The 26,152-nt window shown below is 43.3% G+C and overlaps 1 protein-coding gene across 9 annotated transcripts in view; it reads left to right on the top strand.

Annotated features, from left to right (window-relative positions):
• DOCK8 (dedicator of cytokinesis 8) overlaps positions 1-26,152 on the top strand; it is a 267,141-nt gene that overhangs the window by 222,769 nt on the left and 18,220 nt on the right. For all 9 annotated transcript variants that reach the window (XM_006152456.3, XM_006152453.3, XM_006152460.3 and 6 more), the window contains 11 exons: positions 1,241-1,337; positions 3,010-3,144; positions 3,964-4,116; positions 5,966-6,124; positions 8,113-8,213; positions 8,964-9,156; positions 15,153-15,296; positions 16,725-16,856; positions 17,584-17,718; positions 19,256-19,345; positions 23,592-23,828. In XM_006152456.3, coding sequence (XP_006152518.1) covers positions 1,241-1,337; positions 3,010-3,144; positions 3,964-4,116; positions 5,966-6,124; positions 8,113-8,213; positions 8,964-9,156; positions 15,153-15,296; positions 16,725-16,856; positions 17,584-17,718; positions 19,256-19,345; positions 23,592-23,828 — 1,576 coding nt within the window. The remainder of the gene's footprint in view (positions 1-1,240; positions 1,338-3,009; positions 3,145-3,963; positions 4,117-5,965; positions 6,125-8,112; positions 8,214-8,963; positions 9,157-15,152; positions 15,297-16,724; positions 16,857-17,583; positions 17,719-19,255; positions 19,346-23,591; positions 23,829-26,152) is intronic.

Genomic DNA, 26,152 nt, shown 5'->3' with positions numbered 1-26,152 from the left:
GTACCACTTGGAGAATGATGGGGGAAAATGATCAAAGACCTTGAGACCAGAAAATCTATTCTAAGTGTAAGAACTTTTAAAACACACAAAAATATGTATTCTGAGTCCTCAATGTGATATAAACAACTGCAGTGGCCTCACTGTTGGGTTAAGAGGACTGGAATAGCTAAGGGGTAGTCCTGGTATCCTGAGTCCCCACTCCTTATGGTAGTAACATCCTGGCTTCTGGGGCATCTTGGGAAAGTTAATTCTTTACATGCCCAGCTGGTGGCATGGTGGTTAAGACAGGGCAATCCCACATGGCTGACTATAGTTTGAGTCCAGAAACACACACTGGGCACGTGCGCCTGGATGCCCAAAATCCTGAGAGGAGAGTGGAGTAGAAGAGATTGCAGTGTGGCCAACCCTCCTGGGTGATGATTTCTCACTGTCTCTCATTCTCACACTCTGTCTCTCTCTGGCAAATGCATGCACCTTATAGCAAAAATTTTGGGGAAAATAATCCCTTTGCAACTTCACTTGAATTTTATGAGAATGGTGGGACTAGAGCATAAGACACTCTGATTCCCTAAAACGAAACGTGCTAGAGACGTGCAAGCAGCACCTGGCCGTTTCCCATTCCCTAGGGGGTCATGGCCAGTCGTGTCCACCAGGATAGTAGAAGATCTGCCCCAGAGGCATGAAACCTTGCTTCCCGATGGAGAAAGGCAAATGGCCCCACACACTTGACTGTGGGACCCCACAGTGGTCTTTGCAAAGTAAAGAGATGGCCGCCCTTGACCTGGTTATGAAGTAGCACTTTTTCCGAACCCAGCAGCATTGCACTTTGGCAGATACACACCACACCCTGTCTGCTCTCTCCAGCCTGCTGCATGGACTTGCCTTCACTAAGATCAGAAGATGGCTCTCACGCATGACACACATGCATAGCCCTGCGGCCCTAGGCAACAGTCTGATGAAATGACCTAATGGCTACTAACAACTTATAACTGCTTCTTTGTCCATTTTATTTTTATAATTGCTGCCATCATTTCTAATGAGAGGGGGCACAAGGATGGCCTGGAGACTACCTAGACAGGCTTTCCACCCAGACGCAAACCCCAGAAAACACCTGCACTCTGCTCCTCGTGGCCAGCTGCTTTGTTTTCATTTTGACATTGACTCTTCTGAAGATTCCTTTATACTTTGGAACCTGGCCAGGTTGATTTCTGCTTTAATTTGACCTTTTTTTATTTCTTAGAACAAAGGCAGAGTTAGACCAAGAAGCCTTGATCAGTGGCAATCTGGCTACAGAAGCAAATTTAATCATTCTGGACATGCAGGAGAACATTATCCAGGTGAGGACAATGAGCACCTGATCTGGCTGTGCACATGAATGTGTTTACTGAAATTTAATAATGCATTCTTTATACAGAATCGTGAAAGAAATAAAGGTGATCCTAAAGTGCACCCCCTTAAATGAGGTTGAAAAATTTACAGTTTACAGTAGTGTTCACCTTACAAATGTCAGAGATTCCAACAATTCTTCCGGCTTCTTTGATTTGCCTCTCTCTCTCTCTCTCTCTCTCTCTGTCTTTTTTTTTGGAGAGGTTTTTGCTATAGGGCGCATGCGCTCCCCAGACAACAGAGAGAGATAGAGAGACAGAAAGCGAGAAATCACCCCCCCCCAGGGGGGATAGCCACGCTGCAGTCCCTTCTCCTCCATTCTCCTCTTGGGATCTTGGGCACGCACGCACATGCGCCCGGCATGAGTTTTAAGCCACCAGGTCCGGGACTTGAACCTCGGTTGACTACATGGGAGTCCAGTGAGATAACCATTACGCTAATTGCTGGTCCCTCGCCTCTCTCTTTAAAAGGGTTATGAACTTGACAACCATTACTGTGGTTGAATCTGCCCAAGTATGTACCAAGTTCTTAACATAGATGGTGGGCTTGAAGTTTAGTATCTCGAACAGGGATACTAATAGGTTTTTTAGGATGGGTCACTTCCAGCTGAACTTTGGTCACTGTCTGGTATGGGGGAGGGCGGAGCTATGATTATGACTGTATTAATTTTTAAAAAGTGTGCTAAATGTGATTACTGCTGTTTACTTCAGACACAGATCGGTGGAGAGTCATTCCTACCATGGATTTTCCGTTCCTGCTGTAGAAAAATTCAGTGTCACTGTGAATTTGGCACTTTGCTTTTTGATCTCCTATGTGATCTATCCAAACAATCCTCAAGAAGTCTAGCTGATAGTGAGTTTTTAGTTGCCCTGAAAAAAAGAGTCCTAGTATGTTTCCATTGCAAAGTCACGTGTTACAATAGATCCAGTATTGCTTTTTATAGCTAGAAGAAATATTGTTGAAACGCAAGTTATTCAACTTCTAAGTTGTCTGTCATCAGAGTAATTATTGTATAAGAATAGAGCCATCTCTGGTGACTTTGCCATCTCTGGTAACTTGAATGCTTGGCATCACTTTGATTCTGTCTTTATCCAGCATGACTTTGTGTGCTGTATACACAACACGGGTCTTCAAACTGTAGTTGTGATTTTCAGAGACAGTTGGAACTTGTTATCCTTGGTGCTGTCAGTCCTGCTGTGGCTGGTAAATATATTTCTATTTAGAAGTACCGTTACCACCACACTGCCCCTGGTATATGCGGAAGCCCCACATTGCATTTTGAAGCCCACAAGGAAAGCTGTACCTTGTAGACAGAATATTATAAAACCATGACCTAGGATCAGTGGGGTGTGCCTTATAACTTTATACAGGAGTCCAGACTTGGGCATAAATCCCAAATCTAGTGGTAATATTGAAATAATTTCATTTGGAAATAGGTCTTCGGCTCTCATGGTCCATGGGTGATCTGTGTGGGGGCTAACCAAATTCGATAAGACCTTCCACCAAGACAGCTGGAGCCTCAGCATGGCCACTGGTTGTCAGGGGTGTCTCTTGTGTCTTCACCCCTCAGTTCCCATTTAGTACAGATCAGGGATGTGTGATGTTATTCTTCCATTCCTCCAGGCGAGCTCGGCTCTGGACTGTAAAGACAGCCTGCTGGGAGGTGTCCTGAGGGTCCTGGTGAATTCTCTGAGCTGTGATCAGAGCACCACCTACCTGACTCACTGCTTCGCCACACTCCGTGCTCTCATTGCCAAGGTAACCTGGGACGCTCCTTTTCTTTCTTGTAATTAAGAGTAAGATTCTCATCTAGTCTCACACTTATCCCTTCAAGTGGGCCAGATCCACAGAGTGCACGGAGTGGCGCTGTATCAAATGTACTGGTGCTACAGGAAGTCTCCATGGTGGAGGAAAAATGGGCGCTCATCCTTGAAATGACAGCTTTACTGTAGAAACTTAAAATGGATGCTCTCTGAAGCCCTGTGAAATGAGAACAAAAATCAGAGGAGCTACTTTGCAGTTTCGCCCTTTTATGATACCTCATCAGTGTGAGACTAATCCCTGTACATGACTCCTGTAGTTAATCTTACAAAATGTCATTTCATAAAATACCAGGTTTAGGAATGAATTTCTCATCATACGAAGAATGGTAAAATGGTCTTTGATCTATACAGATGACTTTATCCTCTTTACTGAAGATCTCGGTTGCTGCCTTCTACATGGGAGCTTTTACATTTAAAAAGCAGCATTCTTCTTCTTTCCTTTATTAGGATTGTGTTCTCTTTTTCTAGCCACCAATAATTACCAGGGACTTGGGAAAATTCAGGTTTAATCCCATCAAAGTGGTGACTCCCCCAGTGACTGCGACCTGGCTAACGACTGGTTAACAGAGCCCTGACCTTAGCTGTGCAGTAATAATTACACCTTAAGTCGATTTTGTTGCTGAAATCCATCTTCTGACACGTAGCTCATTAATTTTTCTGGGCCTTTTGCTTGTCCAAGCAAACATTTGCATATTTTAGCAGGCCTCCAGTCCGTGGCCGAGTGATGCCTAATGGCCCCTTGTGTCTCTCCTAGTTCGGAGACCTGCTGTTCGAGGAGGAGGTGGAGCAGTGCGCGGACCTGTGCCAGCGAGTGCTGCAGCACTGCAGCAGCAGCATGGACGTCACCCGGAGCCAAGCCTGTGCCACCCTGTACCTCCTCATGCGGTTCAGTTTTGGAGCCACCAGTGTAAGCGCTCAGGCCACCCAGAATAAGGAGAGAAAATCAATGCAAAGCATTAGCTGAGAGAAAACCATACGGGAAAGTTTGCAGTATTGCAATTCACGTCTGTCCTGGGAGAAAGAAACAATTGAGTATGTGGATGAATAGCAGCTTTCGTATGAATTTGTGCATGAAAGGCAGACGTGCTTCCCATCAGTATGTTTCAGCAAGAAATGGAAGAATATATGCAGATTAGGAACCAGCAAGTAGCATGGTGGTAAAGGTGCTGAACTCCCACATCGCCAACTGTGGTTCAAGTCCTGAATCTGGTGGTTTGCTTTCTCACTTTCCCTGTTTCTCTCTCTCTCTGGGCAAATTGCAAACAATGATAATAAATAAAATTAAAATAAATAACTCCGAAAAAAAAGAATATATGCAGATTAAAGTTATCTGTGGGGAAAATACAATAGGCAGGCTAAGAATTCTGAAGAATGTGTCTTGTCTCTGAATTCTAACTGGCTGGTACAAGAATGACTTGTGCAAGTGAATTTTGGATGATCTGTATCAACCAAACCTGATTCTAATCGAAACTTTCAAGTCTTTGGAATTCAGCTATACTGTATAACAGTAAAACTCTTCTTTAGTTTCTCTATATTTTGGTCTGTTATTTTGGAATTTTTATTTATAGTCATGTTAATGAGAGTGCTCATATATAAATGAGGACCAGCTTGTGGGGCTGAGGTTAAGGCAGCTGGATCCCACATGGCCAACTCTACAGTGTGAGTCCTGGATCCAGCACCTTAAAAATCATGGCAGGTGTATGTGTGGTGTGGCAATCCCCCCAGGGGATTGTGGAACAAGCACATGTACCCTATAGCAAAAACTTAAAAAGAAAAACTGGGCCCCACCTCTTGACACAGTCCTTAACATATTAGACCAATGTGCTGGAAACCACATGGCTGACTGCAGGTTCAGATCCCTGGTTCCGTCTGAAAATATGCCACGTGCATGCACAAGATCTGAACAGACTGAAGGGCTGGGGAAAGGGGCTCATGTCATGATAGAAACTGTCAAGGATCTTTCTCATGTGTGTGCACATGCTCTCTAGCATAAAATAAGAATAATTATACAGGCAAATGCCAAGGAACAGGCAAGGATAGACTTACTAATTTAACATTAAAAAAAAAAAAAAAGATAAATTGGCCCATGGAAGAAAGGCAGGGCCTTCAGAATATATGAGGAGTTTTCAAAAAGTTCATGGAAAATGCATATTATAAAAATACTATGCATGGATTTCCAATTTTTTGCACCGAAATAAGCTTGTACTTCAATTCTATTTTCCTGTGAATCTTTCAAAACCCCCTTATAATAGGCATAACTATTTAAAAGGCTTTTAGGACTTTCCTTGGGGACCCTTGGGATTGCCATACTTTTCCGTCGGCTTAGAAGGAAAGGAGAAACAGAATGTTACTGCTTACTGAGAGTCTAGGAAATCCTGACAGTGGAGGTCCCACTCCTCTTTGCATTTAAATAAAGTCCCAAGAAGAGAATTTTGGCACAAAAGTTTGTATCCTATGACCCAACTTTATAAGAATCTTCTAGTCATGCAGCATGGAGGCAGCCCAGTCCTCAATGAAAATTTAAAGGGAGCCTGACAGATTTATGTGAGAGGAATATCCATTTAAACCATTTGAACAATGATATGAATCTTGTGCAGAGTGTAGCTCATATTTCATTGAGAGAAAAGGAAGTGATTAAGACTGGGGCTAAAGAAACATTGGGGAGTTGGTGTCTGGCCCTACTGCTTTGACTTATCTGCTAGCTGAGTGCCCTCTTATTTGCTCCATCTTTTTTTTCCTTCTTTTTCCTGATGCAGAACTTTGCAAGAGTAAAGATGCAAGTAACCATGTCTCTAGCGTCTTTGGTGGGAAAAGCGCCAGACTTTAATGAGGAGCACCTGAGAAAATCCTTGAGGACGATTTTGGCCTATTCAGAAGAGGACACAGCCATGCAGTCGACTCCTTTTCCTACCCAGGTAGTCTTAAGAACATACCTTGATACCTTGGCTCATGCATGGTGTTGAGGTTAGCCATTTGTAAGTGTGTGTAAGTGTGTTACTTGCCTTGCCAATATACCTATGTGCTCAGTGTTCTGAGAAGTGTAAAACAAAACTGCATCTACCACCACCCAGTTTCAAGATGCTAGAAGTCTATTGGTGGGACCAGCAGTTAGCATAATGGCTATGTTGCTGAACTCCCATGTAGTCTACCATGGTTCAAGTCCTGGACCTGGTGGCTTAAATTCACGCCGGGCGTGTGTGCGTGTGTGCCCAAGATCCCAAGAGGAGAATAAAGGAGAAGGGATTGCGGCATGGTCATCCTGCCTGGGGTCTGATTTCTCGCTTTCTGTCTCTATGTCTCTCTCTCTGTCTTTCTCTCTCTGTCTTGTCTCGCCCTATAGCAAAAACCTCTCAAAATAAATAAATAAATAAATAAAGTCTATTGGTGAGCTCAATCTCAAAACAATTAGGAGGCAGTACACACCTGCGAGTACTTAAATGCCACTGTATAAGAAACTAAGTGCTGTGTCAAGTTAGTGAAAGGAAGGAGATGACTAACAATCTAGTGGCCAGGCAAGCTGTAGGGTGTGACTGAGATGAAAGCACTGGGGTAGGATTCAGCTGGGCAGGGGAGGGTGAGAGGGAAATGAATAATGGTGAGAATGAATTGTGCCTAAGGAATAGTACAGGACCACTTGATTGGTGAGGAGTCCTTGAAGGTCCAAGAAGGGCCATGCTGGTCCCAAGGGGACTTGTGAGGACACTGTCTTTGCTCTCCGTTTAACTCCAACTCCCAGCCTACTTTATGGTAGGTGAGGAGGAATGAATGAATGATCATTTCCTTTCTTCTCTTAGTCTGAGAGCACTGTTGTGTAGTCTCTCCTGCTCACTCCAGCGATGTCTCATCCTCATTCTCAGACTCTTTTTCCTCTTCTATCCTCTGCACCAAATTCTCTCTCTCTCATTTACGTTAACCTCATCATTTATGCAGAGATTTCCACCAGCAAGACCAAGCAAAATATGGGCAGTGTAGCACAAGTCTCCAGTGCCTTCGCCCAATGAAATTAGTCTAGCGGTAGAAATTTGAGTGCCCTGGCAAAGAGGGCAGAGGGCAGCATTCTGTGGCCGTGCCACCTGCTAAGGTCTGTAGTTCAAGCCATAGCTTCTCATCTTTTTCCTGCTGCAAGCTCCCCTGGCTGCTCCTCTGTTGCCTTTTGTAATTAAGAACAAGTGGTTACAGGACCAGCAGATAGCATAATGGCTACGTTGCTGGACTCCCATGTAGTCGACTGCGGTTTGAGTCCCGGATCTGGTGGCTTAAGCTCATGCCAGGCACATGTGCATGCATGCCCAAGATCCAGAGAGGAGAATGGAGAAGAAGGGATTGTGGCATGGCCGTCCCCCCTGAGGGGTGATTTCTCGCTTTCCATCTCTCTGTCTGTCTCTGTCTGGCGAGCACACATGCCCTATAGCAAAAACCTCTCAAAAAAAAAAAAAAAGAAGAACAAGTGGTAACAAGATGTTCTAAAACTCTGAAGCTCTGGAAAGATCAGGAGGCTTCTGAGACATGGAACCCAAGCTGAGGTCCTAAGCTGCCTCCTACTTGGTATTAAAAGCCCTGATGTTCCAAAATAGAGTTTAAAATGTTCAGGTTGCTAATAACTGAAACTAGTTCAAATTAATTTAAACAAAAAGGTGTTGGAGAGTGAGACTGTGTAAGGATTCCACGCTGATTTACGGATCCCAAGGGCCAGTTCACAAGGGCCAGTTCACATCTGGGTCTCAGGAGCACCTAGACTCGTGAAGACGAACGCGGTCGATAATCTAGACTCCCCTCCATTTCGGATTTCTGCTTCTCTCTGAGCAAAGCCTTTCCATGGCTTCCCTTTGTGCTTTCACTGTGATCCCAGTTTGTTACCAGGGGATACAATGTCAAGATTATTCAAGGCTTATACTTTCTGCAGGTGGAAGAACTTCTCTGCAATCTGAATAGCATTTTATATGACACGGTGAAAATGAGAGAATTCCAGGAAGACCCTGAGATGCTTATGGATCTCATGTACAGGTAAACTTTTTCTGATCCACACAAAGGGGCGTTCTGGTGGTGTCTAGGATTTGTCGGCGTGGAGTTCTTACTAATGTAATTATCACAGGCAACATGAGTACACTTTTTCGGATGACATCCAAAAATGTATATAAAAATCTATAGAAATGAACCTTCAGAGTGGGTTGACTCCTATATGAGCTTTCGTAAAATCTCTCTAAAGTGCAGGGCCTCTCTCACAACACTGTCTTCTAGTTACCTTAGAAGGAAAAGAAAGAACGATCAACTGTTACATAAATTATTTCCTATATGGTTTTGTTTCAATTCTATTCACACATACCGTTTTCCTTTGAAAGTCATTTTGCCCTGTAGTTTACAACGTTGCCGTCTAGCCCTTGTTCAGGATAAACCACGTTTAGAGGCACAGTTGTTCTGGTGCATCATCCTAAGAAGGATAGCACTTTTGTCTTCTGTTATTATCTTGAAGAGAGAGAAGGAGACTCCTTGAGAGTCACTAAAACAGGCATCATTTTACTGGCTCTTTTTGTTTTCCCCAATAAGGCGTTTAGTAAGTGGTATTTTTGGGGAGCCCGCAGACCCTAGACATGGAATGAAAATAACTGAACTGATAAAGGTTTCTCTTTTCACCCCTTTCTTGAAGATGTAGGCAAAAATCTGGGGGGGAAAGCCCTTGGAGGGAGGAGTGGCCACACAGTAGACTATCGCCATTAAACGGTTGTCCTTGCAAGCTCTTTTTCAACCTGTCTTCAGAATTGCCAAGAGTTACCAGGCGTCTCCAGATCTGAGGCTGACCTGGCTGCAGAACATGGCGGAGAAGCACACCAAGAGGAAGTGCTACACGGAGGCCGCCATGTGCCTGGTGCATGCAGCTGCGTTGGTGGCCGAGTATCTGAGCATGCTGGAGGACCACAGCTACCTGCCCGTGGGGAGCGTCAGCTTTCAGGTGGGGACAAATTCAGCTTGTCTTTTAGACCAGTGGTCTGAGCAGGGCAGTGTTACCCCCACCCCAGTGGGCATGTGACAGTGTTTGGAAACATTTTTGATTGATATAACTGGGTGTGGGAGGGTAGCACTACCAGCATCTAAAGGTAGAAGTTTAAGAAATGTTCTGCAATGCATAGGGAAGCTCCCCCCACAAAGAATATCTGGCCCCAGTTGTCAATAACACCAAGGTTGGAAAACTCTGTGTTGGGACCAGCAGATAGCATAATGGCTATGTCACTGGACTCCCATGTAGTCGATCACAGTTCAAGTCCCAGACCTGGCGGCTTGGGGCTCACCCCAGGCACATGTGTGTGCATGTGCAAAATCCCAAGAGGAGAATGGAGGAGAAGGGATTGTGACATAACCATCCTCCCAGAGGATGATTTCTCGCTTTCTTCTTTTTGTCTCTTAGGAAAGTACACACACCCTATAGCAAAAATCTAAAAAGAAAAAAGTAAAACACTATGTTAATAATGTGTTGTATCTGCCTGTTCTAATTGCTTTACCATTTTAAAAGAATTATTGTTTATGGATCAGCAGGTGGCATGATGGTTAATGTGCTGGACTCCCAAATGGCTGACCACAGTTCAAGCCCTGGACTTGGTGGCTCACTTTCTCACTTTCCTCTCTCTATCTCTGAAATCACACACGTGCCCTGTAACAAATTAAAAAATAATAATGATAAATAAAAATAATCTTTTTTAAAAAATTATTGTTTACAATAATGGTACCGAGAGTTGACAGGCGGTATGATGGACATTCTTAAATACTTTCACATGTGTGATTTCATTTTACCTTCCCCACAAACCCATGAAGCAAACAGACAGGGACGGTATTATTGCCCTCAGTTCACAGATGAAGGCGCTGAGACAGCAGTTTTCTAAGGTTGCGTAAACTTTCTCAAAGACCTGTAGCTGGGGCGGTACACTGACAGCCATGGGAGTGCAGAAGTGACTTCTCTCATGGCCTTTTCCTTTGACTCTATGTCCCAAATTTGTGGGGTTCTGTCTCTGATCCAAAGAAAGGAAAAAGAACCAAATTGACCTGGGAATGGAAACAATAGGCTAAATGAATACTTTTTTTAGGCTATGTGGAAAATTACCCACATTTGGCAAGAGAAAATTATCTGCCAGTCCTAAAAGTTGGCTCAGACCATAATGCTCAGTGGCCACTTGGACTGATCTCTCTGGGTCTTTAGAAAGAGAGAAAAAGGAGACAAAAACAGTGTTCTGAGTACTTGTTTAAAAAAGACATAATCCATAGAGCTGACTATCCCTGAAACCAGGGACAATATGGCTACAGTAACAGAATCCTTCTCAAGCCAGACTCAGCCATTTGCAAGTGTTTGTATTATTCTTGTTTGGATTTACATGACTGCCCTTATGAAAGGCTTTGTTCATGTTATTGTTCTTCAACACAATTTTGTGATGCTGAGTGAAGCAGAAAGAAAGGACAATTCAAAGGAGCTTTCCCAGGCTTAGAGAAGAAGTCACTGAGACCCGCGCCAGTGGAGCCGGGAGCTTCTTGTTCCACAGAACGCTGTTCATCTGCCAGCCTGGATATCACTGTGCATTTGCCAACTTCCCCTTCTTACGGTCCTCCATAAGGAAAATATTTTCCCATCACTTTACTCTCAGCAAATACATTTTATTCTCAATTCAGAAATGTTTGTTATAAAAGCTAATAATTAAATTGTCATCCAAGAGCATAAATATACTATATCAGATTCTTTTTTTCTTTTTTTTTTTAAGAGAGATTTTTGTTATAGGGCTTATGTGCTCACCAGAGAAACAGAAAGTGAGAAATCATCTCCCAGGGGGATGGCCACACCTCAATCCCTTCTCCATTCTCTTCCCAGGGTTTTGGGCACTCACACACGTGTGTCTGGCATGAGTTTCAAGCTTCCAGATCTGGGACTCAAACTGTGGTCATTCATGTGGGAGTCCAGCAATATAACCATTATACCACCTGTTGGTCCCATACATTTGTTTCTTTTTTTTTTTAATAATTATTTTTTTAACTTTATTTGTTTATTTTTTTTTAATTTGACCAGAGTGTAACAGAGTGAGAGAGAAAGAGAGTGGGTAAAGCAAGAAAACAATCACCAGGTATGGGACTCAAACTCGGGTTGGCCATGTGGGAGTCTAATGCCCTTAACCACCATGCCACCTGCCATTCCCAATCTGACTTTTTTTAAAATCATTTTTAAATTTTATTTATTTATTTGTTTGTTTGTTAGTTTATTTGTTGTGGTTTTCAAGCTGCCAGGTCAAGTACTCAAACTGCAGTTGGCCATGTAGGAATCTAGCACCTTAAACATGGAGCCACCTGCTGGCCCTGATTTTTTTTTTAAGTTTATTTATTTCCTTCATGAGAGAGAGAGGCACTGTCAGCTGGGTCTTCATGCCACATTTCTGCCCCCACACTGCAGCCAGTTAGGGTCACAGGTCCACTGTGGTCACACCCAGTGTGTTGAGTTGGCCTGAGACATGAACCTAGAACCTTCCCTCGTGGTCTCCAACATCACACAGCAGTAGCCCTACTGCCTGCACCACCATGGCTGAGTCTGCAGCTGATTTTGAATCTCATAAACATGAAAGTTATAAAAGTTAGATGTATCTGCTTCTTTCATTCAATTTATTTTGGCCACTTGATGTTATGAAGGATTATAGTACTACTCTTACAATTCCCAGAATATCTTTAGGTTTACCATTTAATGCTGAATTATATAATTCCCTATTTTATTTCATTCATTGGACTATTTCTTATCATTTTCCCCAGTTGTATTTTATTTAATGTTAACCCCTTAGGTATTGATTGTATTTTATTGTTGACTTTGATGATTAGTAAACTTTTACTATCCTCATTTCACCCAAAACTCAGTTGATTTCCTTGACAAGGCAAATAAACAAGCTCAGATGAGATAGAACAGTTTTCTTTTTTACAAAAGATTTATTTAAGTTTATTTATTTATTCATTTTTAATTTGACCGGAGAGAGAGAGAGACCCACACACAGAGAGAGAAAGTGAGAAAGCAAGCCACGAGGTCCAGGACTTGAACCATGGTTGGCTATGTGGGAGTGTCCAGCGCCTTAACCACCATGCCACCTGCTGGTCCCCAGAGAGAACAGTTTTCTAGAACCAACAGAAAAACTCCGCATTATTTCTTCATGGAAGCATATTGCTCTATCTTTTCATATGTTTTTATTAATTCTTTCTTTTAGAAACTATTTATTGAGCACATATTTTGTCCTCCTAAACTTTATGCTTTAGCCAGAGAGAAAGAAACCATGTAACTATTTATTCCATTCCTTATCCAATCACAAGATAGATACTGTTAGGCAGAGGCACAAAATCCTGTAAGCATTTGCACTGTGACTCAGTCTGGGGCCAGGAAAAGCTCAAAAGGATATGAAGAGGGTGAAGAGGAAAGTAGAAGGAACTGTGACATGTGAGGCCTTCATGATTTTCAGACATATATTCTTAGCTACAGGAGAGAAGCCAAAGGGGCTGGCAGGTGGCATAGTGGTTGAGGCACTGGACACTCCCACATGGCAGATTATGGTTCAAGTCATGGACCTGGTGGCTTGCTTTCTCACTTTCCCCCTCTCTCTCTGTACTTCTCTCTGGTCAAATTTAAATAAATAAATTAATAAATAAAATGTATAAAAAGAAGAGAAGCCAAATTGTATTGATGCTTATAAGCAGATTTTGTTTTCTCTGAAATGAGACATACTAAACAATGTTGGAAGTGCATGCTTACAAATAACAGAACGCTCAACCCAGACTGATGTAAGGTTAAATAGAATGTGTCAGCCTGCGTGAGGGAGGGGATCCCGAAGGAGCACCCTCCAGCCTAGACCTAGGGACCCAAACAGTATCAGAGCTCAGTGTCATTACCACGTCCTGTCTCTGCCTCCTGTTGTACCAACTTCATTCTTCACAGGCTTCCCACATGACAGAGTAAGATTTAGATTTATGTGTCCAGGTTCAAGTCTAGGAGAGAAGAGAATATCTCATTTCTAGCAGTTGCAGAGAAAGGCTCAGTGTATCTTTCCGTTTCAGACCAACTGGCTCATGCGCTTGCTCCTGAACCAGTCTTATTGAGCAGAGAAATGGAATGCTCTGACTGGTTGAGCCAAATTCATAGACCCACACCTGGTATTATGAGTGTTTCCCCAAAGGAAAGTCAGAATGCTTTATTTTCTAGAAAGGTGACAAAATTCTGGGCATCACTAGCAACAGATGTTCAGAGTTGAATGCTCTATGCTTTAGTTTTTAACCTTCTGCTCCAATAAAATTGAGAGTTTGGGAAGGACTTGTAAATTGGAAATAAAAAACTGTGCAAGGAAAATAACTTTGAGGTCACTGAATTCCAATGAATTGAGATCATTAAAACTTTATGCCCCCAGAGTACAGTACTTATTTCACAAATGTAGAGATGAACACATGTTCAGTTGCTGCTGTTACTTTGACCTCCCTAATTCTGAAGCCAGGGAAGTCTGCCCAGAATTGTCTTTCCTCTGATTACAACTAATAAATCTGTATAGCTTCAAACCTGTTCTTCTACATGTAGGACGTCACATACAATTCTAATAGTATTAGTTTTCTGGATGTTAAAATTCTTTCAACTGAATCTTTCTCTTATCTACAGTTCACAAACATAAGAGAGAGGCCAGGTTTGAAAGAAATACTGGCCACAAAAGACTCTGAGAGCCTTCTCCTATATTCCTAAAACTAATGGGTCATCAGAAAAATCGTGATGCATTTTTGCATAGAAAAACAGAAAAATCCATCATGACCCAATACATTACAGTATTGGATGTGAAGTATGTATAGGACTATGACAGCTATTTCCTCACTGATTGCTGAGGTTGAATTACTCGATCTTACTAACCAGGCCAGAAAGCAAATGTATTTTTACTTCACAAGATAACTGATCGATTGGTAGTGGCTGGATGGCACACTGTGATCAGAAGAATTTTAAGTCTATATCCAAGCTCCAGAGGAAAGAACTATCTAATTGATTGGTTATGCCTGCCATGGGCACAGAAATGGGAAGGAATGGCATGAGGGCTTCCTATTTGCAATTCCCTAAACTAGGAAGGTTTCCTATTTCTTTGTTCCATATAGTTTTCTTCCATAGCTGTAAACACAGAAAAAAAAAAAAAAAAAACATTACTCTTGAGTATGAGAGTCATTGCCAGGACCAGTTCTAGAGGTGGCAAGTGAGGCACCACACACAAGACGGCATTTCCTCTCGGGGCCAAGCAAGCACAGGATCAGCACTCCGTAATCCTGAGACTGAGTGCCTCCTTACATTTTGTGCCAGGGGGTTCTCATTTGGGTCCCCGTAGCCTTGGGTACATCATTCTCTGCCAGAGGCTTAACTCTAGAGTTTATGTGAAGTAAAAATGTGTAGACACAAAATGGGGAATGAAACAGTAACTGTGGCATTGCCATAAAAACATCCGCATTCTCACTGGCTGTTGTCATCGGCTCTAGCTGTCTATGGAAACTCAAGTCAGTAGTAGCAGCACAGTCAGAAAAACACCCCTAAAGTCAGAGTTTGCTTCTTTGGTGAAACAAGGAATCTCATTAACTCTTCATCCGCCTTGGCCTTTTAAAAACTAAGACCCCAACTGCGTGTTCCTTGGAGTTGTTTCCCTGAAGTCATTTAACTGCTGTTACATCAAAATACGCTCCTTTACATACACTCTCCTAATGGTTAAAAAGAAAAGAAAATGTGAGGTTTAAAGACCAGTTGATCAGTGTATGCTTTCAAAATGAGTGGCGGCCAGAAATTCTTCAAGGTGGAGTGACAGACCTGCTCGGAGCACCACCTTGGTATGCAGCTTTGAAAGCCCGCGTCCTCCTTCCTGCCTTCTTGGTCCCTGTGGTCTCTGATCAGTCTGTTTTTCCTAATCACCAGGCTTGCATTGTGTTCTCTTTCAGAATATTTCTTCCAACGTGCTGGAGGAGTCTGCGGTCTCTGATGACACCCTGTCACCTGACGAGGACGGGGTGTGCTCGGGCCGGTACTTCACTGAGAGCGGCCTGGTGGGCCTCCTGGAGCAGGCTGCAGAGCTCTTCAGCACGGTCAGTGCACAGAGGGCATCCCACCTCACACCTTCAGACCGTACTTGGGGCGCTGGGAATACCTGGTCTTAATGGCCCAGTCAGCCCCACTTTTTGGCAACACCTGCCAGGAGTGAGCAAGGCAGGGGATGGGCTGGAGAGGACTTTGATGTCCACAGATTGCATCAACCCTGCAAGGGAGGAGAGGAAGGCTTTCATCACTGTAATATTCTGGTTGCCACTGCATGCTCATTGGCCGGGCAGCAGTTTCACAGTATCATTTCCATTTAATGGGATGGAAACCAGCCACAGAGAGGTGAAATGGCTTGTTCAGGGTTACACAATAAATGATGAGGCGTATTCTCACTCCCTCATTTTCTCTCTCAAAAATAATTGGGGAGGAACCCCTGGGAGGAGAGGGCAGGGTTACATGGCATTGTCTACCCCATATCAACACAGAAGTCTGTAGGATCATTACAAACCAGCACCAGCTTAGAGAACTGTGCAGACAGAAACCACCGAGAGACTCGCCCAGGAACCTCATCCGTACCTTACACTGCCAATAAGAGAAGACACATAAATTCAGTTGTTGAGATTCAGGTCAAAAGGAAAATTGTCTTGTTGATTTTCATTTTGATAATCTCCCTCCTGCAATTTAAGCCAAGTAAATATTCAATGCTTCACTATATTTAACTGATCCAATTTTGTTTTCATCCTTATATTCTTGTTTTTGTATTTTTGTTTACATTAGATCATTTTACACCTTTATAGCATACGAGATGGTCTTTCAAAGCATATGTGCATTGCATGTCAATCAAGTCAAAGATACTCCCAGACACATCATCCTCAACAAATAACTTTGTATTTTTGTGTCTGTTAAATTTTTTTCATGAGCCCACCCCTCATCCTTATATTCCCCTTTCTTTTCTACTTTCTACTATTTCCAGGTTTTCTCCTTATAATGTCTTTGTATTTTAATTATTCTTTTAACTGTCTTTTTTTTTTTTCCTGCTTTCCTTTTTAGGATTCAGAAAAAGTCCAATATACTCTTGTTTTTCCTGAAATTCAAGAGAATGAGTTAGTTAGAATCCTACTAACTCCTCTGAGGGAAACATCTGGCTAGAGAAAGACCACTGATGAAATTTAAATACACTGAAACTGCCTGCGTCAATTGCTCTTAGTCACTGCTGCCAGTGTCTTCTGTTTTTTTCTCCTTGAAAACCCTCTTTCCTACTCAACACCACCATCCACGACCATTTAGCAATGTGCCTGGTTCAGTTTAAATGCTGTGACTAAACCCAAGATGCTGAGACAGCATTCCTTTTTTGTAAAATACTGTAGTACAACAGTAAATCCATTCTCTAGGCCACTGTTTGGATAGCGAACTTTGGTTGCTCTTAAGTTTCCAGTGGATTAAATTCTCTTTGATTCTCTTCTCATATTTCCTAGGGAGGCTTGTATGAGACAGTTAATGAGGTCTACAAGCTGGTCATCCCCATCCTGGAAGCACACCGAGACTTCCGGAAGCTGACCTCCACTCATGACAAGCTGCAGAAGGCCTTCGACAACATCATCAACAAGGTAGCTGGGGATCCTGGGTAACAGATCGTATTACCTGGCCGCAGGTGACCCTGACCCAGAGATGCTTAGCCCTCCTTCCTATCTAGGGAGTCATTTACCTTGAACACATCATTACTGTGGCTCTCACCTATCAAACAGGAAAGATCTGGGAAGAGACAGAGCCCCAGAATACAGGATGTGAAGAAATTTCTTTGTAACTTGAATTTTTTGTGACTAGGAAACATGAGACTGTTTTAAATTCACTTAAAAAAAAAAAAAAGAAATCTTTCATGGGAGTTTTCCTGTTATTGTTTCCAAATTTATTCCATAAATTTTTGTTTTGTTTTGTTTTGTTTTTTGAGAGAGAGATTTTTGCTATAGGGATGTGCACTCACCAAAAAGACAGAAAGAGAAAATGTGAGAAATCACCCCCAGGGGGATGGCCAAGCCTAAATCTCTTCTTCTCCGTTTTCCTCTTTGGACTTTGGGCATACATGCACACACTGGCGTGAGTTTCAAGCCGCCACCTCCAGGACTTGGACCATAATCAACCTTATGGGAGTTCAGGGCCTTGGCCACTGCGCTACCTACTGGCCCCAAACATTCCATTTTTCATAGGATGATTTCTGTTTATGTCAGCAGCAGGACAAAAATGCTTGGTAACACAAGAAGAACTCCTGCCCTTCGCAGCTCGATGGACCTCAGCAAATGCATGATTAAGGAAGGGTTTTCTTATTTTGTTCATCAGGACCATAAAAGAATGTTTGGAACCTACTTCCGTGTTGGTTTCTATGGATCCAAATTTGGGGATCTGGATGAGAAAGAATTTGTTTACAAAGAGCCTGCAATTACCAAGCTCCCTGAGATCTCTCACAGACTGGAGGTAAGGAAGGTGACTCGGTACACTCGATGTGGTATACTTTACAAAAGCAAGTTAGAATGGGTCATCACAAAAAAAGAAAAAAGAAGAAGAAGAAAGGAAAGAAAGTTCTGGATTCTTCTTTGAGGTCTATATAAAATTGTCCACTGGGTATTTATAATATGGAGGTAAAAATCATGAGGTAAAGCAAGATTTGCATTATTTTCCCCTAAGATCCTATGTCCATTTTTCAGGGTTTGTAAATCTATACAGTGAATATTTATTTTCAAGTCTATCCAAATTTCAGTCCTTGTCATCTGCATTCATACAGCTTTTTCCTAATCTTCGTGTGGTGGGAAGAAAGACTTTTTGCAGAGGGTCTGGTTGTAACTCCTGAGAAGTTGTAATGGTTGAGGTAGATGTCCTTCTGCTATTTCCTCAGGGCTGTCCGCTCATATCTGTGGCTGCCTATCAAAGTAGTAATGTATTGGGTCGTCCAAAAAGTTATGATGTATTTTTCTGTCTCTGTCATGACTTCTCCAATGACCCGATATATTAACAAAGAGCAATAGAGTTTTTCAGCCAGAAGGTTTTCATCTTGACTTTGAAATAATCTGATGGAATTACTGACTCACCCCTAGAAAATGAGCTGATCGTCCTTTGGGTGTCACCAAACAACACATTCCATTCTGATATTGATATGGGTGAGATATTCAACGATAGCTACACTGTAGGCTGTGGCCATTTACTTTTTCATAATGTCACAGAAAAGAGAAGCCTGAAACGATGAGAAAAAAAAACAGAAACAGCAGAGAGAAAAGTCAGGAAAAAGGAAACCTATATTGAACGGGCCAGGCACTAAGAACTGAGGAAGAAAGTCAAGGGTCACTACCAAACAAAAACTCTCTCAGGCTGAGTGACCAGTCTCCTGAACTGCTGACAACAGTTAACCCACAGCTCATCCTTATGCTCTCTTGCTATTGCTTTGACTCTGTGTCCTCATATGACTGTAAAACTTAAAACACTTTTGTTGCCTAATTACTCCTTTTACTGTCCATTCACACCAAATTAGGCAAGAGACGTTTATCCTCACTTGACTCAAAGAAGCCATAGCCCAGCGTGGTTATTTGTTGAAAGCTCATGAGAAGAACTAGCAATCGACTCTAGGCCAATTGGTTCCCTAACATTCTTTCCCCTACTTAGAATTAAAGGTATATATTTTTGTCCTCTTACAGTAGTATGCCATATTATGGTAAGCCTGGTGACCTCCAAGTTTCCAGACTACAAAAGGCGAGTAAAATAATGCAATGCCCCTGGAGATGTCTCCAGAAATACAATGACATTGGTTGAACTAGAGACCAAGCCTACGTATTAGAGTGCTGGACTTCCAGTGTTTTTATTTTTGTCTCCGGAAATGCTGAAACAAAAGCCCTGGTGACTCTCAGTAATCAATGAGCAAATTCTTCCTTGCACTTGTTCTAAATATATTCCACTTCTGAGAAGACAAAGAGTTACTTTGTATTAAAATAACCAATATAAACTGTTGGTTCCTCTTTCTTAGGGATTTTATGGTCAATGTTTTGGTGCAGAATGTGTGGAAGTGATCAAAGATTCTACTCCTGTGGACAAAACCAAGTTGGATCCTAACAAGGTATGGTAGAATTTTGCAAAACCTAACCATCAGACTTGGAATCCCCTTATTCTGTTCCAAGAACAACAAATGACCTCAGACTCTCCAAGTCATTTAAATGTAGCCAAACATTGTTGCCTCGGCTTTAGCCACTAGTTGTTAGATCTTAAAGAAAACATACTCAGAGGCAGGAATCAAAGGGAGCTACCATTGATCCATACCAACTGTGTGCCTAGCCCTGTGTGAGGCCCTCTACATATGTCATTTTATTTCAGAGTCCAGTAACCCTCCAAAGTAAGTCATGTTGTTCCTATTTTACAGATGAGAAAATGAGGCATAGAAAGGTTAAGCAAGTTTCCAAGATCATGCAAGTGGCAGAGGTAGTACTCTAACTTGGGTGTGTCATCCCAAATCCATACTCTTATTCAAGGTTTTTTACTGCCTTTATACACAGGTATTGAACTCTCCATTTAAAAAGATTGAGGGCCAGCAGGTGGCATAGTGGTTAAGGTGCTGGCCTCCAACATGCTCAGCCATAGTTCAAGTCCCAGACCCAGTGGCTTGAAACTCATGCCAGGCATGTGTGCATGTGTGTGTGTGTGTGTGTGTGTGTGTGTGTGTGCGCGCGCGCCCAAAATCTCAAGAGGAGAATGGGGGAGAAGGGATTGGAGCATGACCATACCCCCAGGGGATGATTTCTCACTTTCTCTCTCTCTCTGTTCCTCTGGTAATTGCACATGCCCTACAGCAAAAATTAATCTAAAAAAACCCCTGAAAATATTCAAACTTCTCACTGAGCACATTTAGTGACACTCTTCTTTAAGCTGCAGGTAATCTTTCTAGCCAAGTGCAGGGTCAGTATGCTGTTGGGGAAATGATAAAAGGGTGTAGGCTGGGCCAACCAGGTTGCATGGTGGTTAGGTGGCTGGATCCCACATGTGTGCGTTTGAATGCCAGACCTGGCACTTGGAAAATGCACCTGGCACGTGTGCAGGCGTGCCCCAAATCCTGAGAGGAGAAAGAAGGCAAGGGGATTGTGGCGTGGCCATCTCCCTGAAGGGTGGTTTCTCACTTTCCCTCTCTTTCTCTCTGGAAAGCACATGCTCCGTATAGCAAAAATTTTAAAAGGTGGGTGGGGCCAGGGGCGGGGCTTGGGCTTAAGTTTGTTTTCACAGCAGGGTGTTTGTTTGTCGCCCATAATGGTGTACTGCAGCGTAATTCTGACACTAACTACCTGAAGTTAGCATCAGACTCTACACGTTCAAGGCTCAGACTTCCACAGGATAGTCCTTGTTTCAGCTGCCAGCTCCATGTGGAGTCCCCAGGCCACCCCCACTTCTACCTAGCTAGTTCCTCATATGGGAGTTCCCCTAACATCTAACACCCCTCAGGTTAGATCATTCACTGGAATGGCTCATGGAATTCAGGAAAGATCTAAATTTAAAGAGTGCAAAGGGGCAGGTCTGGGGAAGAGTACGCAGTGTCTGCACCCCTCCTTGTGCCACCTGGGCACATCAGCCTTCTGGCGCCCATGAGCACTAACGTGTTCACCGGCCAGGAAGCTCCACTGAGTCTCACTCAGTGCCCAGAGTTTGTCTGTCTTTTGTTTTGCTTTGACTGTAGGGCATGTGCTCTTGCTAGAGAGAGACAGAGGGAGACAGTAAGAGGGAAAGTGAGAAATCACCCCATCCCCCAGGAGGGATGGCCACGCCACAGTCCCTTCTCCTCCATTCTCCTCCTGGGCGTTTGAGCACACACTCCCAGCATGATTTTCAAGCCGCCAGGACCAAGACTCAAACCATGAAGTCAGCCATATGAGATCCAGGGCCTTAACCTCCATTCCATCAGCTGGCCTCATAGGGTTTACCGGGCTTTATTTCAGAGGCCTGATTGATTGGATAAGTGGTCATATGATTACACATATTTGCCAGCCCCTCTCCCTTCCAGAGGTAAGACTGGTCCAGAGTTCCGGCCCTCTAATCCTGCTTGGTTTTTGTGCTCATCCCACCCCTTCCTGAGGCTACTGAGGGGCCTACCAAGAGATGCTTCCTTAGCATAACAAAGACTTTCTTTCCAGACCTATCCTTCCTGATACCACAGGATGATATCTGCCTCTTCAGCTCACCTTATGAGAGAGCCCTCTGAGCTGCTGGGAGTAATGCAGCTGCAAAGGATTATTAAGGCCTAAGGACAGAGGACCTCTCTCCATCTGGCAGATGTGTAAAATGAAAGGTCCAAACGTTTTCCTCCGTTCTGTCTTCCAGGATATTATGGAGATGATGTGAGTAAGGAGGAATGGGCCAAATTTAAGAGTTTGTTTTCCTACACATTTCAGAACACTTGCTCCCTAAGATGCATTCCCTAGCCGAGACTTGAAAGTGATAACTGCTAAGAGCTGAACTGAGCTCCAGACAGAAATGTCGGGGTCCTTGGAAGACAGGCTCAGCTGCATGCCCACAATGCTCTATCCACGGCCCAAGCCATGTGGGCTCTCCAGGGACACCCACCTCATGCAGGGTGCCCTTTCCCCTCACTGAGATTTTTCAAAGTGGGTTCTAGGAGCTTAGACTGAAAGCCAGGTTTCATTATAGCAAATGGTGACCTAGGGGCTGAGGCGATGGACCCACCCAGCCACTTCAAGGGCAGGTGTCCCAAGTGTCTCTGCCAGTATCACTTTTTTTCTAAAGCAGCCTTTTTCTTAATAAGTACCCTTCTTCAGTGTGTGTGTGTGTGTGTGTGTGTGTGTGTGAAATGAGCTATATGATATCAAATTCACTGTTTTTTTTTTCCTCTCTCTTTTTTTTTTTCCTTTGGAGAGGTTTTTGCTATAGGGCGCGTGTGCTCGCCAGACAGACAGAGAGAGACAGAGAGACAGAAAGCAAGAAATCATCCCCAAGGGGGGATGGCCACGCCGCAATCCCTTCTCCTCCATTCTCCTCTCGGGATCTTCGGCACGCACGCACACGCGCCCGGCGTGAGTTTAAGCCACCAGGTCCGGGACTCGAACCGTGGTCGACTATGTGGGAGTCCAGCGACATAGCCATTACGCTAACTGCTGGTCCCCAAATTCACTGTTTTGGTGATCAGTTCTGAGTTTTGACAAACACAGGGAACCACCACCACAATGGACATACAGATCAGCTCCATCCTGAAATATTTGTCCCTGCCACCCCCACCCGCCATCATTCTCTCCTTTCAGCCCCTGGCGGTCACTGATCTGTATTCTGTCCACGAAGGATCTCTCCCTCCGGGATGCATTTCAATAGAATCATGGCGTAAACAAATGGAATCTTATGGATTTGAGTCTGGTTCTTTCACTTTGTATGCCCATTCTAGATCCATCCATGCTGTAGGAGCTTGTTCCTTTGCCGAATAGTATTCTGTTGTGTAGACAGAACACCATTTGTTTCTCCATTCCCCACTGGGGGGACATTGGGGTGGTTTCTGGGTTTTGTCTGTTATGAATAATGCTGCTGTAGACATGTGAGTTTAGCTTCACATGTGAACGTACATGTTCCTTTCTCTTGGGTACATATGTAGGAGCGGGACTGTGGGGTCATTTGCTCAGTGTCATTTAACTATCCAAGAATCTGCCAACTTGTTTTGTAAAATGGCGGAGCACTTCACATTCCCACCATCCACGTATGAAAGTTCCAGCTGCTTTCCAACCTTGTCAGCACTTGCTATTGTTAGTTTTCTTTATTTTGGCCATTCATACTTAGAAAGCGTGAATTTATTTATTTAATTAGTTTGTTTATATATTTAATCACTGTATATTATTACAGCTTATAAAATGAATTTTCCCAGTGTGAATATGCTGTATATTAGTCTGCTTGAAGATATTTTCATACATGTCATCAACAGATTTTTTGTGTCCCTTAAGAAAGTATGAATTATAGATATTAGGTATTTGGTATTAAAAGTGAGTGTAGCAGTCATGATAACTCTGAAAAGGAAAGTTTGTCTTGTTTAATTAGCAATTTGCACACTCTCATACCAAGGTTTTCGTCAGATCCGCTTGCCCTGCAAGAAGGGCAGCCCCTGAATCTGATTCTTCTCGTGGGTGCATCCCTTCTCCTTGCTCACAGTCCCTGTTCTCCCGGGGGTGAGAGGAGGAGACTGCCGGCTGAAGCCTCACCTGATGCACTCAGCCTCCTTGGCGTCTGCACGGAGCGGGGTGCTGCTGCTGCGTTCCAGCATGCCCTGCGGTGCCCGGGCTCACTGTTTGCAGAGAAGCTCATTTTCCCCCCTCGCCTCTCCACCCCAGGCCTACATACAGATCACTTTCGTGGAGCCCTTCTTCGATGAGTATGAGATGAAAGACAGAGTCACCTACTTTGAGAAGAACTTCAACCTGCGGAGGTTCATGTACACCACCCCCTTCACGCTGGAGGGGCGGCCTCGGGGCGAGCTGCACGAGCAATACAGGAGGAACACAGTCCTGACCACCTCGCACGCCTTCCCCTACATCAAGACCAGGATCCGGGTCATCCAGAAGGAGGAGGTAACAGCCACACAGGGAGAGAGGGCTGGGGGCCTCCCAGTAGATGCAAACCCGAACACTCCTTCAGGACAGACTGGAGTGAAAACAGACAGAAGGCCACCTCGAAACAGTATGCAGAGATCCTCTCTCCCTCACAGGGCCAGGGAATCCCCTTTAGGTAGCCGCATACTTACAGCATATTTTATATTAAATATTTAAAAGTATGTCTTTAGTATAAATGTGATTATAGAATGCAATGATATGTTTAACATTATTTATACTTTAAGTATAAACATATACAATGTTTACATTTACATTTTAAATGTATTACATGAAAGGTTTTATAGGCCAGCTCCAGTGGCCCAGCAGTGAGAACAGTGTGAAAACATACAGAGACCACCCCAAAATAGTTTGCAGGAGTACAGCTGGCTGCCCACCTGCCCGTAGTCCTGGCTGCCTAGCAGGGCTTGGGAGAGAACTGAGGTGTGAGACTCTGCTGGGGGTGCCAATCTTTTTCTCTTTCTCTCACCCTCATGAAGTAAATCAATAAACTTAAAAATGATTATATTCAGCTGACCTTGAACAACACCGGTTTGAACTGTGTGGGTCTACTTACTCATATGTTTTTTTTTTTTCAACAAGTACATCAGAAAATATAATAAAGTACCATAAATGTATGTTGCTTATGTTCTTTTTTCTTTGGCACTCCCAGTCCATGAGATTTCAGGCACTTGTATGGTGTGCCTGGTGTGTTTCAGGCTGACCAGGCCCAGGATTTGATCTGTGATCACCATGTGGGGTACAGTTTATCTTGATCATTACATTACTACTGTACCTTTACTATTTTCTTAACGTTTTCTTTCCTCTAGCTTGCTTTATTGTGGGAATACAGTATATAATACATGTCAGATACAGAATACATGCTAATTGACTATGTGATCAGTAGCTTCTGGTCAACAGTAGGCTATTAGTTAAGTTTTCAGGGAGGCAGATGTATTTGTGGATTTTTGAATAGTAGGTGAAGATCAGCACCTCTAATCCTGGTATAGTTCAAGGGTCATCTGTATTTTTTTAAAAACTTAACAGGTGGGGCCAGCAGATGGCATAGTGGTTACATTGCTGGAATCCCACACGGCCAATCATGGTTTGAGTCCTGGACCCAGTGGCATCAAACTCACACCGTGTGTGTGTGCATATGTGCCCAAGATCCCAGGAGGAGAATGGAAGAGAGAGGATTGCAGCGTGGCCACCCCCTTTGAGGGGTGTGTGTGTGTGTGTGTGTGTTGGTGTGCGATTTCTCACTTTCCCTCTTACTGTCGCTCTCTGGCAAGCAGACATGCTCTAAGGCAGAAACCTCTTTTTAAAATAGCTATGGGTGATTTAAGCATAGTTGCATAGTTGCATAATTACTAGGGGCAGGAACCCCAAGTGAGCAACCCTGATGAGCCGGTGCTGTGTCACATGTAGGAAGGGCACCATACAAGGTAGGCAACGTGACTGGCTGATTTCTAGCTCCAGTTCCTATTGGTGATCTTTTTTTATAATTATTTATTGAATTTTATTTATTCATTCATTCATTTACTTTAATTTGACCAGAGAGAGAGACCGAAAGAGAGAAGGAAAGGGAGAAAGCAAGCTGCCAGGTCTGGGACTCAAACCATGTTTGGCCATGTGGGAGTGTCTAGCACCTTAACCACCATGCCATCTGCTAGTCCCTCTATTGGTGATTTTACACAAGCCACTTACCTTCCATTTCCTCAAAAAAAACCTCTGTGTGCAATAGAAGATTTTTAACTAATAGGACTAATCAAGAAAGTCTCTGAAATCACTGAATCATTCAAAACTAAACATGCATGAACACTTTTCTTTAAAACACATGCATGTACATTCTTTTAATATAGAGCCACAGCCTTCTCTGTAATTATGGATAAGCTGATCGTTGATAGCAATTCAGCATTGTCTTTCTTGGACAGACCATGCCCATGGTGCATTGTTCATGGTTCTCAGTTTTGCTTTCTGCAGACTGTACAATAAGAATTTGAAGATGTGAGAGCAGAAAAGTTTCCGGATTTTTATTTTTTATTTTTCCTCTTCTAGCCTTTTATAGTCTTGTGTGCACACCTAATATGACAGGAATTTTTATAGCAATTCACTTTCATAATGTCATGCCTAAGCATTCAGGTTGTTTTTATAAAAACAATCTTTCCACACCCATAGCTCATCAGTTTACTCATCGTTTAATTAGATTAGGTCATTAGAATAACACATAGAGCAGGCATAATCAAGTTGGTAAACAAACAGATGACTCGTGGTGGATACGTACTTCATCGGGCAGCAGCAGAAGG

This window comes from Tupaia chinensis, unplaced genomic scaffold, assembly GCF_000334495.1.
Source record: "Tupaia chinensis unplaced genomic scaffold, TupChi_1.0 Scaffold000354_1, whole genome shotgun sequence".
NCBI lineage: Eukaryota > Metazoa > Chordata > Mammalia > Scandentia > Tupaiidae > Tupaia > Tupaia belangeri.
This window is presented reverse-complemented; position numbering and strand designations above follow the sequence as displayed.